General features: G+C 35.2%; 1 protein-coding gene across 1 annotated transcript; it reads right to left on the bottom strand.

Annotated features, from left to right (window-relative positions):
* Nucleotides 1-3181: 3181 nt before the first annotated feature.
* Nucleotides 3182-6529, bottom strand: LOC131537890 (NLR family CARD domain-containing protein 3-like). The gene is made up of 3 exons (XM_058771586.1): nt 6520-6529; nt 4499-6314; nt 3182-3809 (listed from the first exon to the last, which is right to left on the bottom strand). Exons 1-3 carry the CDS (start codon nt 6527-6529, stop codon nt 3635-3637), a joined length of 2001 nt encoding a protein of 666 aa, XP_058627569.1. The 3' UTR covers nt 3182-3634.
* Between the last annotated feature and the right edge of the window lie 7126 nt (nt 6530-13655).

The raw sequence follows: 13655 nt of genomic DNA, 5'->3' as shown, positions 1-13655 counted from the left end.
AATATATATTTTTGGGGGTCAATAATTGTTCCATTTATCTTGGATCCCTGCTTATCTTCTTTCTCTCTCTACATATGTCAAAATGTACAATAGTATTCTAAAATGCTTGATATTTTGTAACTTGTGGAAAATCCTATAAAGTAATAATTTTTTTTTTTTTAAATCAATGAAAAGGACTTTCACCATATAAAATTAAAAATATTATATCAAACTTAAGTAATTGTACCTATCTGGAGAAGTCAGGATACATCTAGTGACACTTATGCTTCAGCTTTTTGTTTTTTTTTCTGCTTTTTTTTAGGTTGATTGAATTCAGTTATAATCATTAAATTAAATTAAATCATTCAATTTCAACAAAACAAGTTACTGTAGATGTTACCACATGAAGTACAATTTCTAAGTTGAACTGACTAAACATTTTTTTCAGTGTGTCCCATTTTTGACAATGTCAGTTGAACTGTACTATGAGAATGTACAGGTTCAAAATGTTAACGATTCAGCATATCATGACTCAAAACAGATCAGAGGACTGATATGTCATAATAGATAACAAATACTTCCATATATCCATCCTTCATCACAAGAAGTTCCATAGGTTCACTTTTGAGGGGCAAAGCTTACCAGTATTGGGTTCTTCCTTTTGGCCTAGCACTATCACCCTGTCTAGACAGGGCCAGAAATAAAAACACAAACCCTTCAAGGGCATCAAGTCAATTCTCAAGTGGCTGAAAAATTGAGGGAGATGTTGTCTTCCCGGATTTCTCAAAACCAGATGAAGTGACAAAAATGAGTGCAATCACTATAAAAAAGATTTCCCAAATACAAGAAGATGAACTTGTGACATTTCTTTTACAGTTCTATTTACAGACAAAATTCATATAAATGTGTAACTTTGGTATACTGTTTTTTTGTGTTTAACTCCTTTCATGAGTATCATATTTTATCTAAATGTTAGTAAACTGAAATCACTTAATCACTTCAGTCCAGGGGCCTCATTTACAAAATGTTGCGCAGAAACCATCCTAAATTTGATCTTACAATCATATCTTGAATATGAGTACGTTTGATTCATAGAATGAAAGTATGAACAGAAAACGTGCATATGCGTCTCTTTCAGATGTGAAATCTATGAATCGCAAATGATCTTGAACTTGGCGCAATTGAATGGTTTCCGCTCTCTGCCTTGTAAACGACTCCTAAATTAATTTCACGAGTTCGCCTGCCCATTCAGCCCTGCCAGATAGTGGTAAAACTTGGCTTGCTGTCCGCGAAGGAGGCTCGAACCCGAGGCCCCCCTTGTCCCTTCTAATATCTGATATTTTTAATATTGTGTTATGCACTGACCAGTTTGTTTTATGGATGACACACAGTTCAAGAAGTACACTTATAGGCCTCAGTGATTTAACAGCATTCAAGTCAGAATGATTGAGATGACCAATCAAATAAAAGACAGCAGGGATTCACTGTTCACAGAAACAGCTAATAACTGTTTAAAAATAAATAAATAACCGGGAATAATTTTAAGTGATGCAAACTACACAGTATTTTTCATTCAAATTTCACTGTTTTGAGTTGAAAATATATAATTTATGCAATTCATTAAAATTGTAATTGAATATGATAAGACAAGACCTTTACAGACCACATTGCAAGGACAGCATGATAATACAGGTTTGCATTGCGCAATCAGGAATATCAGGCCCTTCCTAACGGAGCATGCTGCACAACTTCTTGTCCAGGCCCTTGTCATTTCTAGACTGGACTACTGCAATGCTCTTCTAGCTGGACTTCCATCATGTGCCTCTACAAATGATTCAGAATACAGCGACACAACTGGTATACAACGAGCCCTAAAGGGCCCATGTCACACCTCTCTTTATCTCCCTGCACTGGCTACCAGTTGTGGCTTGCATCAAATTCAAAGCATTGAAGATACAGAACAACCACATTCCCTGTGCCCTGCTACCTCTCTTTTATGAATGTTCATTACATCTAGAATCCTACAATTTATGAGAAAAAAAAAAAAACTTTCCAAAATATTTTTATTCACTGTTCCTTGCTGGTAGAATGATCCTTCTAACCCCATCCAGAATACCAAATATTCAAGAAACACTTAATTCAAGAAAATCTTCTGTGAGCACTTAACTGTATCATTCTGACCTGGAAAAAAATCCTTCTTCTATACTTTCACAATTTCTTATATTCCTCTTGTTTCTAGTTTGTACTACCCTTGACCATGTTTGAAACTTTGCATTATTAAAACTTCTTATGTTATTGCCTCCTTAAGATTAATCACTTGTTGAATTCCTAATTTTTAAGTTACTTTAGATAAAAGTGTCTGGTAAATCAGAAAATGTACATTTAAAGTAATTTTCAGCATATTAGGTATACAAATAAAAGTGAATGTGAGCATATTTTAAAATAAAAATATTATTTATAAATCATTAACATCCATTACTTAAAAATGGTAGTTTTTCTAATAAATTCTCTTTCATTTTCTCTATACTTGTTGCATTTTCAAATCCAAGTGATCCAAATTCATAGCACTAGAATAAGATGGAGTTCATGTGGAGTAGAGGAGCATTTACTGTGAACCCCAGGCACTATTAGCCTTTGAGGGTAGGGCTGGGCAATATATTGCATGCAATATGCATGCCCATCTCGTCAGTAAAGCTGGTTCCTTGATTAGCAGTAAATGTTCATCATCTGTTTTCAAATGGAGCAGCATTTAATACACGGAGCCGTAGATCACTGACAAGCTACGCAATATCGCGTTCATTATCGCAGATATATCGCCTTCGATAACGAACGCGATATTGCGTAGCTCGTCAAGGAACTGGCTTTACTGATGAGATGCGCATAACAATCGCGTTCGATATATCGCCCAGCCCTATTTGAGGGCACCCTGTTCTAGCTTGTACTGTTCTAAATATTGTCTGAAACTTTATATTACAAACACCTCTTGTGTTTATTGGCCTCTTTATGATGAATCGCTTGTTGCATTCCTCATTTGTAAGTCACTTTGCAAATTAATGTAAAAATGTAAAACACCACATCCTGAACTGCTCATGTTTAAATGAACATAGTGCCACAGTTCACTCTGAAACACACAGTGTGTCAGACTGCATATTTATTTAATTACATTGCAAGCTTTACCATTTTAAAATCACACTAAGCCATACTGTATCCTTATAAACTGGTGACTAACAACACCAGTACAGTTAGTGTCTCTCCAAGGCACTTCAGTTTTTACTTGCACTTGGTGCCTGGTGAGTGGTCATTCTAAATCCTGTCTTATATGCTGTTGTCATCCCGCACACAGCCACTAGATGGTGCCGTTAGCTTGTGCAATTCGGTTCAGAGCAATTCATGCATGAAATAAATGCAAAATTTTTCGTCAGAATATTTCAACATTTGTTTTCTTCTCAGATATACACAATCCACTTTGGTCATTTTTCTCAGGTTGAAAAATCTGTTGAACAGGCATCTTTAAAAATAAAAAATGATATGCCTGCAAATGTGTGTGTGTGTGTGTTTTCTCTTGTTCTGGCATTCCAGATGCCAGCTTTGGTGGACAAAATTTAAAAGTCATTCATTATGATAGCATTGTGTTAATTATTTTATGGTAAACAATTTACCTCAGTATCTCCAGCTGACAGTTTGGACTCTTCAGTCCATCAGAAAGCAGCTTCACTCCTGAATCCTGCAGGTCATTGTTACTCAGATCCAGCTCTCTCAGAACAGAGTTTGATGACAGAGCTGATGACAAGCTCTCACAAGACTGAGCAGTGAGATTACAGCACTGTAGCCTGTGAAGAGAAAAAAGCAAACAGCAAATATAATCTCTATTTTTTTATTTTGTAATGGTTTATAATCTGAAACACAGAGAAAGGGAACTTTATAATGTGAATTCACACAAGAGCAGTAAACTACTGTGATATTACTGTGAGAATCATTCTGCTGTTCATTCACAGTCATTTGTAAGAAAGTGTCCCAGCGTGCATTGATTTTACAGCAATCATCACATTTACATTTATTCTAGTGCTGTCAAACAAGATTATCGTGATTAATCGCATCCAAAATAAAAGCTTTTGTTTACATAATATGTGTGTGTGTGCTGTGTATATTTATTATGTATATATAAATACAAATACATGCATGTATATACTTAAGAAAAATATGTTAAGTTTATGTATTAAATATATTTATATATAATATATAATATAAAATATAAGAATATAAATATATAAATGTATATGCATGTAAATATTTCCAAAATATATGCTGTATGTGAGTGAATCTATATATACATAAATATACACAGTACACACACATATATTATGTAAACAAAAACATTTATGGTGGATGTGATTACTCGTGATTAATCGTTTGACAGCACTAATTTATTCATGTTTTTGTACAGTCTTGGCAAGCAATTCACCTGTGTAAATTCAAGGCCCAATTATTAACAGTGTATGTAAATTGTTAATGCTCTTACAGTGCTTTTCTGGTGTTTTTGATGACTGGCAACAGTCTCATCAGTGCTTCATCAGATCTTCTGTATTTCTGCAGTTCAAACTTCTCCTGAGTCTCTTCTGACATCTGGAGTGCAAACACCAGACCGGACCACTGAGCAGAGGAGAGATTCTGTGCTGAAAGATTTCCTGAGCTCAGATTCTTCTGGATTTCTTCCACAAAATCATCTTTCAGTTCACTCAGACAGTGGAAGAGGTTGATGGTCCTCTCAACTGAATTCTCCTCTTCTATAGTCTGTTTGATATAGTCGGCAGTGTCTTTCATGTTCTCTGTTTTCCACTTCAGCCCTGGCAGTAGTTCCTTCAGGTCACTCTGATTGGACTCCAGTGAGAGACCCAGCAGGAACCGGAGAAAAAGGTCCAGGTGTCCATTCTCACTTTGTAAAGCCTTGTTGACTGCAGCTTTATGAAGTTTAAACAGTGTTTTTTTGGACACTTTCCATGTTAGTTTTTTTCTCCAGGATCCTAGAAATGGGTTTGCTTTCTTGTTTTTGTTGATAAAAAACACATAGAGTGCAGCAATTAATTCTTGGACACTGAGATGTACAAAGCTGTAAACATTACTTGCAGAAACAGCCTTTTCCTCCTGAAAGATCTCAGTGCATAACCCAGAGTACACCGACCCTTCACTGACATCTAGTCCACATTTCTCAAGATCTTCTTTGTAGAAAATCAGATTTCCTTTTTCCAGCTGTTGAAAGGCCAGTTTCCCAAGCTTCAGAATAATCTGATCAGAAGACCAGGCTTTAGCTTTAAGTTTAGGATCCTCACTATATTTTGTTTCCATTTGTTGCATCTGTGAAAGTAAGAAGTTTATGTACATCCCTGTGAGAGTTGTGGGTGTTTTGTCATTGCTCTCTCGAGCCAGCAGAGGCTTAAGAACAGTGAGAGAGATCCAGCAGAAGACGGGGATGTGGCACATGATGTGCAGACTCCTGGATTTCCTGATGTGACACATGATGTTTTCAGCAACCTCGGGACTGCTGTTATTTTTGAAGTATTGGTCTTTCTGCTTATCATTGAATCCTCGCACCTCTGTCACCTGATCAATGTAGTTTCGGTCTATGAGAGTGGCTGCTGCTGGTCTGGATGTGATCCAAATGAGAGCAGAGGGAACCAAATGTCTCTTGATCAGATTTGTTATTATGTTATTCACTGCTGTTTTTTTGTTAATATCTGTAATGCTGTAATCCTCTTTAAAGTTCAAAAGGAAACGACATTCATCCAGCCCATCAAAGATGAACATTACCTTACCATTACCTTCTGGAAGAGATGGAAGTTTATCAGGACCACTAAAGAAGTATTCGTGAAGCAGTCCCATGAGACTGAACTCTTCTTTAATCAAATTCAGTCTACGGAATGGGAGTGGAAATATGAAGACTATATCCTGATTTTCTCTTCCTTCAGCCCAGTCAAGGATGAATTTATTGACGGAGACGGTCTTTCCCACCCCTGCGATTCCCATTGTCAGCACTTTTTTGTTTTGTCGACCCATATCTTGCACTTTGAATATGTCATTGCACTGGATTGGTGTTTCTGTGGTAGTAAAGTGTTTGTAACTTGATTCAATTTGTCTCACCTCGTGCTCACTCACTGTTCCTCTAGTCTCATTCTCCACCACATACAAATCAGTGTAAATATCGTTCAGGTATTCCCGGTGACCCTTTTGTGAATTACCAAGCAATAATCGCTCGTAGTCCTCTATTAATTTGTTCTTCAGTCCAAGTCTGATTTCCGTGTAATCATAAAGAGAAGCTTTACTGTCCTCTGAAGTTGAAACTTTAAGGAAGAGAAAAAATAACAATTGATTGTGTTTTCAAAAATTCACGATAAAACCGAAAACGAAATTCTAACCTAGTCTTTGATCCTCATTATAAAAACAACTACCAAACATGTGTGACAAAAACTATTATTCTACTATATTCAGATTAATCCCACATGTACATTATGCTGAAGTTGACTATATGTACAGTCATGAAAATGCCTTGACTCATGCCGACTTGAATGTACACCTTGTAGAGTGGGCAATATGATCAAAATCTTGTACCATAATATGAATATTGTACGGCAAGGATATATAATAATATATATCACAAAAGATAATTTCCTTGAAATAAGGTTTTTACAATATAAAAATATTTGATATCATTGAAATTTCATCATTATACACACCAGTTTTGATCACAGCAAAAACAAATGCTAGCCTAACCAACATAAATTTAAAAAAAGGTTCCCAAGCTTACTGAAGACAAGTAAACAGTAAGTAGTAAGACAAAGAAATACAACAGAACAAAGATACAAATTAAATAAGCAGTGCTTTACATTTTCATGCATGTCTATCTATCAGGAATAGCAAGGTAACATTTTATTTTGATTATGTCCTTCAGACATTCTGTTGATTACAATTAACTTGGATCTACATGTCAACTATCAATCACTGGAGTATTAGCAGACTGCTTAATATTTGCTAATACTTTATTTTGGTGGTATCCCAACACATTCTATTGACGGTAGTCAAGTCATTACTGAACAGTAAAGTAACAGAATCAATTATGCAAATTTCAGAAATGAGGTAAATCCAAATTGTGCTATAAAGCAGCTTTAGCAAGATGACTGTCATTAGTGCATGGTTACAGTGGGTATAGAAAAGAATCAACCCCTTTTAAATAATCACATTTTGTTGCTTTGAAATCAAGATGGACACAGTTTTTGTTTTATCAAGCTGTATTTACTCAGTGCAACTTATAACATCCAAGTAAAAGACATAACACTGTAGAACCTGGTTGAAAAGAACGCACACACATAATCTGAACTCAGAACATTCCAAGGAACTTATCTTCCATCATCGACTCGTAAAATGAACAAATGACCAACACAACGCCACAATTCTATGACTAGTGTCCGGCCATACTCTCCTTATCACCTCGAGAGACTCGTAAAACATGATAAGTTTGAGGATGAAATGACCGCGCTACATCTGCACAGAGTTAACAACAAAGAACTACTTCTTTGAAGAGGTTCCAGAACCAGAGCGTTCGCGATACTGCGACCCCGCTTACCATAAACTATCTTCTGATAAACAAAAAAAGTGACTGACTTACAACTTCGTCTGAGCTAGGAAGATCACCAGAGCCACACAACGTGATACTCCTAATGACCTCACGACCTCCGCTTTGGCCTCCCGCCTTCCAAAGGAATGTGCCTCTTTTCTCTTCTTCTCCAAAAAAGCACCCAAACTTTTCTTTGTCTAAAGGACAATCAAGAAAAGACTGCTGCTATTAAAGCAATATACTCAAGAGACAATATATACATGAATGTGGTATTTTATGTTTTTTTTATCTTGCTGTGGTTATTAGAACTTAGGATATTTTAATCTATGACTTAACCGTTTAGTAGGTAAGATTATAGGTATTTGATATGACAAATACCTCATGTGTGGTATTGAATGAAACCTTATTTTTATTGCAATAATATGATAAGGATGAATGTTGACTTTTAGCATCATAAGGCATGATTGTAACACTTTATAGAAATCTGCTAGGATATTTCCTCCATGTGACATATTTATTAGCAGATAATGTATGCACGAAAAGAAGCCGTGCTGGGCAGGGCTCCGCCCTACAGAGACAATGTGATTGGATCAGACAGTGTATGGGATGGACTCACACCAGTCCGATAAAACAGACACCCAGCTTTGCATGAGAGGCGGAAGAAAAACTTGAGCTGAAAAACTTGGCTGCTTGGAAACTTTGGTCTCGCCTCACCCGCCTACAGACTTAACATCTAGCTGGACATCTCAAAGGACACTCTGTCCACGTCTGACCAAAGTAACTTGCAAAGCCTGAAGCATAAGAACTTCAAAGCTTTCGCCTTTCGCGCTGCCAGGAAACCACCAATCCAAAGAGGAGATTCCCAGAGTGACGTCACGCGACAACGACAAATCAGCGCGAAAGTCTGGGTTTCCCTCAAGAAGAACAGCCTTCAACTCAACTCAAAGCAAGTAAACAAACAAACAATCTCTTTTGCTGAGCTGAATTGAATGAATCTTTAAAAGATAACGATAGTCGAGTCCTCTGTTTGTGACGTCTTCAGGTCGTCTTTATTCTCAGGAAAGAGAATAGCCTTAAACTTTCTTCAAACTGCTTTCATCTTGCCAGAACGTGTGTATGTGTGTGTATGTGTTTTGTATTGTATCCTAGAATAGTAAATAAACTCTCGATTCATTTTTAATGAATAGTCTGGTGCCGTGATTTTCAAATCTTAAATTATTTGCCAAAGATCGTGTTACCTGTTGCTCATAAATTTCCCAACCAATCCTGTATTATTATCGTATCTACGAGATAAACAGAATTGCTAAAATATACTGTATTAATACTCGCTGGTCGAGTCGTTAATAAGGTATAAATTATACATTTTGATTAATATCAATTAATCAGATCAAAATCGAATTTCTACGATTTGATTCCCTAAAGCTAAAATTTATAAATAAAGGATAAAACCTTACAACACCAATATGTCAGAAAAAAATAAAATAAAAAACAGAATCACTGAGTTGGAAAAAGGATCACCCCCTCCTAAAAATGACTTGTAAACACAATCAGATGTAGCTAATCACCTTCTCAATGGCACACAAACCATTTGACTTTCAATTGTGATCAGCCAGTGGTGTATAAAGTACCTGAAAGCCATACTCAAGTAAAAGTACAGATATTTTACCAAAAAATGACTTCGGTAGAAGTTGAAGTCACCGTTTAGAATATCACTTGAGTAAAAGTCTTAAAGTATGTGATATTTATTGTACTTAACTACGAAAAGTATTTATTAAATCTTAAACGTACTTAAGTATTGAAAGTAAAGGTACAAGTAAATGCAAAATGGAAAAGAAGCAAATAAATATATCTAAAAAAAGATTCTAATAGCTTGAGTACCAAGACTGTGTTCAGTTTTAGCTCTTTCTTCCATTTTGTATTTTTGGGTATGAATAAGAAGCACTTCATCTGGTACTTAGAGTCTTTCATAACCAACATAAGAAAACATTTCTGAAATCTGCATCTAAAATAGCATTTAGATGTATTTACACAGTTTAATGTATCTCAGAGGGGACATGGATGCAGTTACAGATGCATAAATAGGCCTAATGTTTTGTTTTAACATAAAACGTTGAATACTGATATTTGAAATAATTTAAACATGAAAAAAAAAAATTGTCGAAATGTGAAATGAAAACCGCCAGTAGGTGGCAGCAAGTGACTGTTAATGAGTGAGTCATTGAGATTCAACGGATTCATTCAAACGGCTGATTCATTCCGGAACAAAGCATTCGACTGTGTTAATTAGTGAATCACTGAATCATTTATTCAACCGATTCGTTCAAAAAGCTGATTCATTCAATGAGTAACTACCGTCCATTGCTCAGAGACCAAAACAGTGCTGTGATCTTTGTTTGGAACTATTTTCGTTGGCAAAATTGAGCAAAAACAAGCAATATTATGTCTAAAATGTAAGTCACATTGCTTTACTGAACTTGTATAAAATTATTATTAAATGTGTTCATGCTGATATCTGCAGAGAAACAGTACTCTTTGTGTGATGTAGATAGATATAGAAGTTAACTATGTTAAATGATATAAACATAAAAAGCATACAGAAGCATTTTTGCCATCTACAATTTAGAATGACTGGAACTACACCCAGTTCCACCCAATTGTATGCAAAACTCTGTAAAATTAGAAACAATATCTGTAAAATTAACAATTTGCTTGTTATTTTAATGTCATTATCGACACAGTAATTCTCTTTTTTATATACAGAAAAATACTGTATTATTTATGGAGTATTTTTCTGGTCTCTGAAATTACATAGAAATGTTTGTAAAATTACAAAAATAATGGTGATAATAATTCGTGAAATCACCACCAGGTGGTGCAAATGGCACCATTTCTCACAATATTAAAGGGGTCACAACATGAGAAATCAAATTTGCCTTGATCTTTTGGCATATAAGAGGAAAAATCTGTAAATACAAAATGTTTTTTTCTGTAAAGGTGTTTAAAGAATAAAACTGTACAATCTTTTATACTTCATTTAAATGAGAATATTTAACTGTATTTTTTCCCTTTGGCATTCCATTTTTTACCATTTTATTTTAAAGTGAAGGTATTTCATCATAATTCAGGAAATACATCTTTTGTAAAACATTTAATGATTTTTTATTATTTTTTAATTTTTTTGCAGCACAGTGAACTCTATATTAAGAAGTGGAAGGTATTTGGTACAACAGACCCTCCCTGGATCAGGACATTGCTCCAAACTGGATGAAAGAGCCACGAGGAAACTGGTCAGAGAGGTGACCAAGAGGCCTACAGAAACCCTGAAGCAGCTGCAGAAATTAATGACAAAGAGTGCTCATTGTGTGCATATGACAGTATCACAAACTCTCCACAGATGGGAGGACTGCAGGAAAAAGTCACTCCTCAAGAAATGCCAAATGCAGTCACGACTGAGCTTTGCCAAAATGCACCTTGAAGATTCTGAGGTCAGATGAGACTAAAATTGAATTATTTGGCCTCAACACCAAATGTATTTTGTCTGGCGGAAATCCAATACAGCTCACCATCCATTGATTCTTTTCTATACCAACTGCACCATAAAAAAAAGATAATTTATTTAATTTAACTTTGAACTTTAAGTATTTCACCTTGACAAATTTAGTTATCTGAACTTATAAAGTTTAGTTGCAGAGGTGGGTAGAGTACCCAAAAACTGTACTCAAGTAAAAGTAAAAGTACTTGAAGAAATATTTACTCAAGTAAAAGTAAAAGTAATAGTCTGAATAGTTACTTGAGTAAGAGTAAAAAAGTATCGGATAAAAAAACTACTCAAGTAGTTAGTTACTAGTTACTTTGGATCATATACTGAATATAGCTTATTTTTATGTAGATATATAGATATTTAGATAAAATTTATATATACATATACTGTGTATATATATACACATATACATATGTGACCCTGGACCACAAAACCAGTCTTAAGTCGCTGGGGTATATTTGTAACAATAGCCAAAAATACATTGTACGGGTCAAAATTATACATTTTTCTTTTATGCCAAAAATCATTAGGATATTAAGTAAAGATCATGTTCCATGAAGATATTTTGTAAATTTCTTACCGTAAATATATTAAAACTTAATTTTTGATTAGTAATATGCATGGCTGAGAACTTCATTTGGACAACTTTAAAGGCAATTTTCTCAGTATTTTGATTATTATTTTTTTTTAAATTGACACTTATGACTGGTTTTGTGGTTCAGGATCACATACATACACATACATACACACACACACGCACACATTGCTGTTCAAAATACGTTTAATGTTTTTTTTAATGTAATTTATTTCAGTGATGCAAATCAGAATTTTTATCAGCTTGATTTATTATCAATGCTGTTCTTTTTTAGCATTCTATTCATAAAAGAATCCTGAAAAAAAATGTCACAGGTTCCAAAAAATATTAAGCAGCAAAACTGTTCCCCGTTGAAAAAAACCAGCATATGCTGGTAAGGTATGTTTTGAAGCATGGGATGCTGGTTTGAGCTGATTTAAGTTTATGCTGGTCCGACCAGCTTAAGACCAGCACATGACCAGCTAAGGACCATCTTAAACCAGCAAAGGACCAGCATAAACCAGCATCCCAGCTTCAAAACATACCATATTCTGTTTTTTTTTTTTCAACAACACTAATAAATCCATATATTTTAATGATTTCTGAAGGATCATACGACTCTGAAAACTGGAGTAACAGCTGATAAAAATTCTGATTTGCATCACTGAAATAAATTAAATTATGTATACACGGAGAAGAGTGAAAACTCCTCACATGACCGCTACAGAACATCTGAACATAACGAAACAAATGCACTTATTCCGTCTGTTCTGCAAAATGTAAACAAATGTAGCCTTTATTTCTGCAAGCGTAAATATTGTGAAAATATCAATATTAATTGTGTATAGGCAAAGGCATTCCTCCTGGAACTAACGCGGGTTTGGCGGGTGTTCATTTCATACTCCGTGACAGCTTATTTAATGAATAAATTATACATTGTATTTAATGTGTAAGGTACATGTACAACAAACTGTAATGGCATAGTGGTATCGTGTACTGTACTTTCAACTGACTGTTGATCCCACGACGTCTTCAACGCTCTTGATGTTACAACCGCTTCAGACGACTCAGCGCGTGCGGCAGGGAACTGAACGAATCATTCAAACTGCTTCGCGAACCGATTCACTGGTCTGCCAACTGGTCTGATCAAGCCTTCGAACAGAATTGACTCAAAAGAATGAATCATTCGCGAACGGGCATCGCTCATTGCCCAGAAAAAAAGTAGACGGCGCGTTTGGAATAAATTGAAGGATTTTTTACTTGTATTGCATTAAGATAAAGTAACGAGAGGAGCGTCGCCCGCAGTAACGAAGTAAAAGTACCGTTTTTTCACTAAAATTGTACTTGAGTAAGAGTAAAAGTACCCATTTTTAAATATACTCTAAAAGTATTAGTTACCCAAAAAATTTACTCAAGTAAATGTAACGAAGTAAATGTAACTCGTTACTACCCACCTCTGGGTGTAACGGTATATAACTCCGCTTCGTGTCGTGACTGCATCACCACCTCGGGTGTGCATTATTTTTCTAATAATTCAACGGCCCGTCGTCAATTATTCCTTACATAAACCAGTGGAGGCAGCCGCGGGTGGTCCGTAATGATGAGCGAAACGCCAGTGAACCGCGTCCACACAGAGCATTTTTATTCCGATCAAGGTGTTTATGTGTTTGTCTAGATACAAGACTGACTTACTACAGGTTAGATTTGGCCTTTTATATTGCCCTTACTGTATACAAATTTATTTTTTAATATCCCCCTTTGAGCTAATTTACTACACTTGACAGAAAATAATTTATTATTCTTTAAAAAAAAAATAGTTTTAGCATAATTGCATTTTTGTGCTTTTTAACAGACCAGTTTACAACTTTAACAAAACATACATAAATTATATACTGATAATTTACTAATGGTTTAATCATCATTTGTTCATGATTAACAAATGTTTATTGAGATAA

This window comes from Onychostoma macrolepis, chromosome 03 (assembly GCF_012432095.1).
Source record: "Onychostoma macrolepis isolate SWU-2019 chromosome 03, ASM1243209v1, whole genome shotgun sequence".
Classification (NCBI taxonomy): Eukaryota; Metazoa; Chordata; class Actinopteri; order Cypriniformes; family Cyprinidae; genus Onychostoma; species Onychostoma macrolepis.
Note: the sequence above shows the minus strand (reverse complement) of the source record. Positions and strands in the feature narration are given on the sequence as shown.

Bases quoted from the DNA above. Each gene is read 5' to 3' on its own strand.
- LOC131537890 (XM_058771586.1), bottom strand. The intron at 3,810-4,498 runs GTAAGAGCATTA...TTCTCTTCACAG, and splicing joins AAAAACACCAGAAAAGCACT to GCTACAGTGCTGTAATCTCA.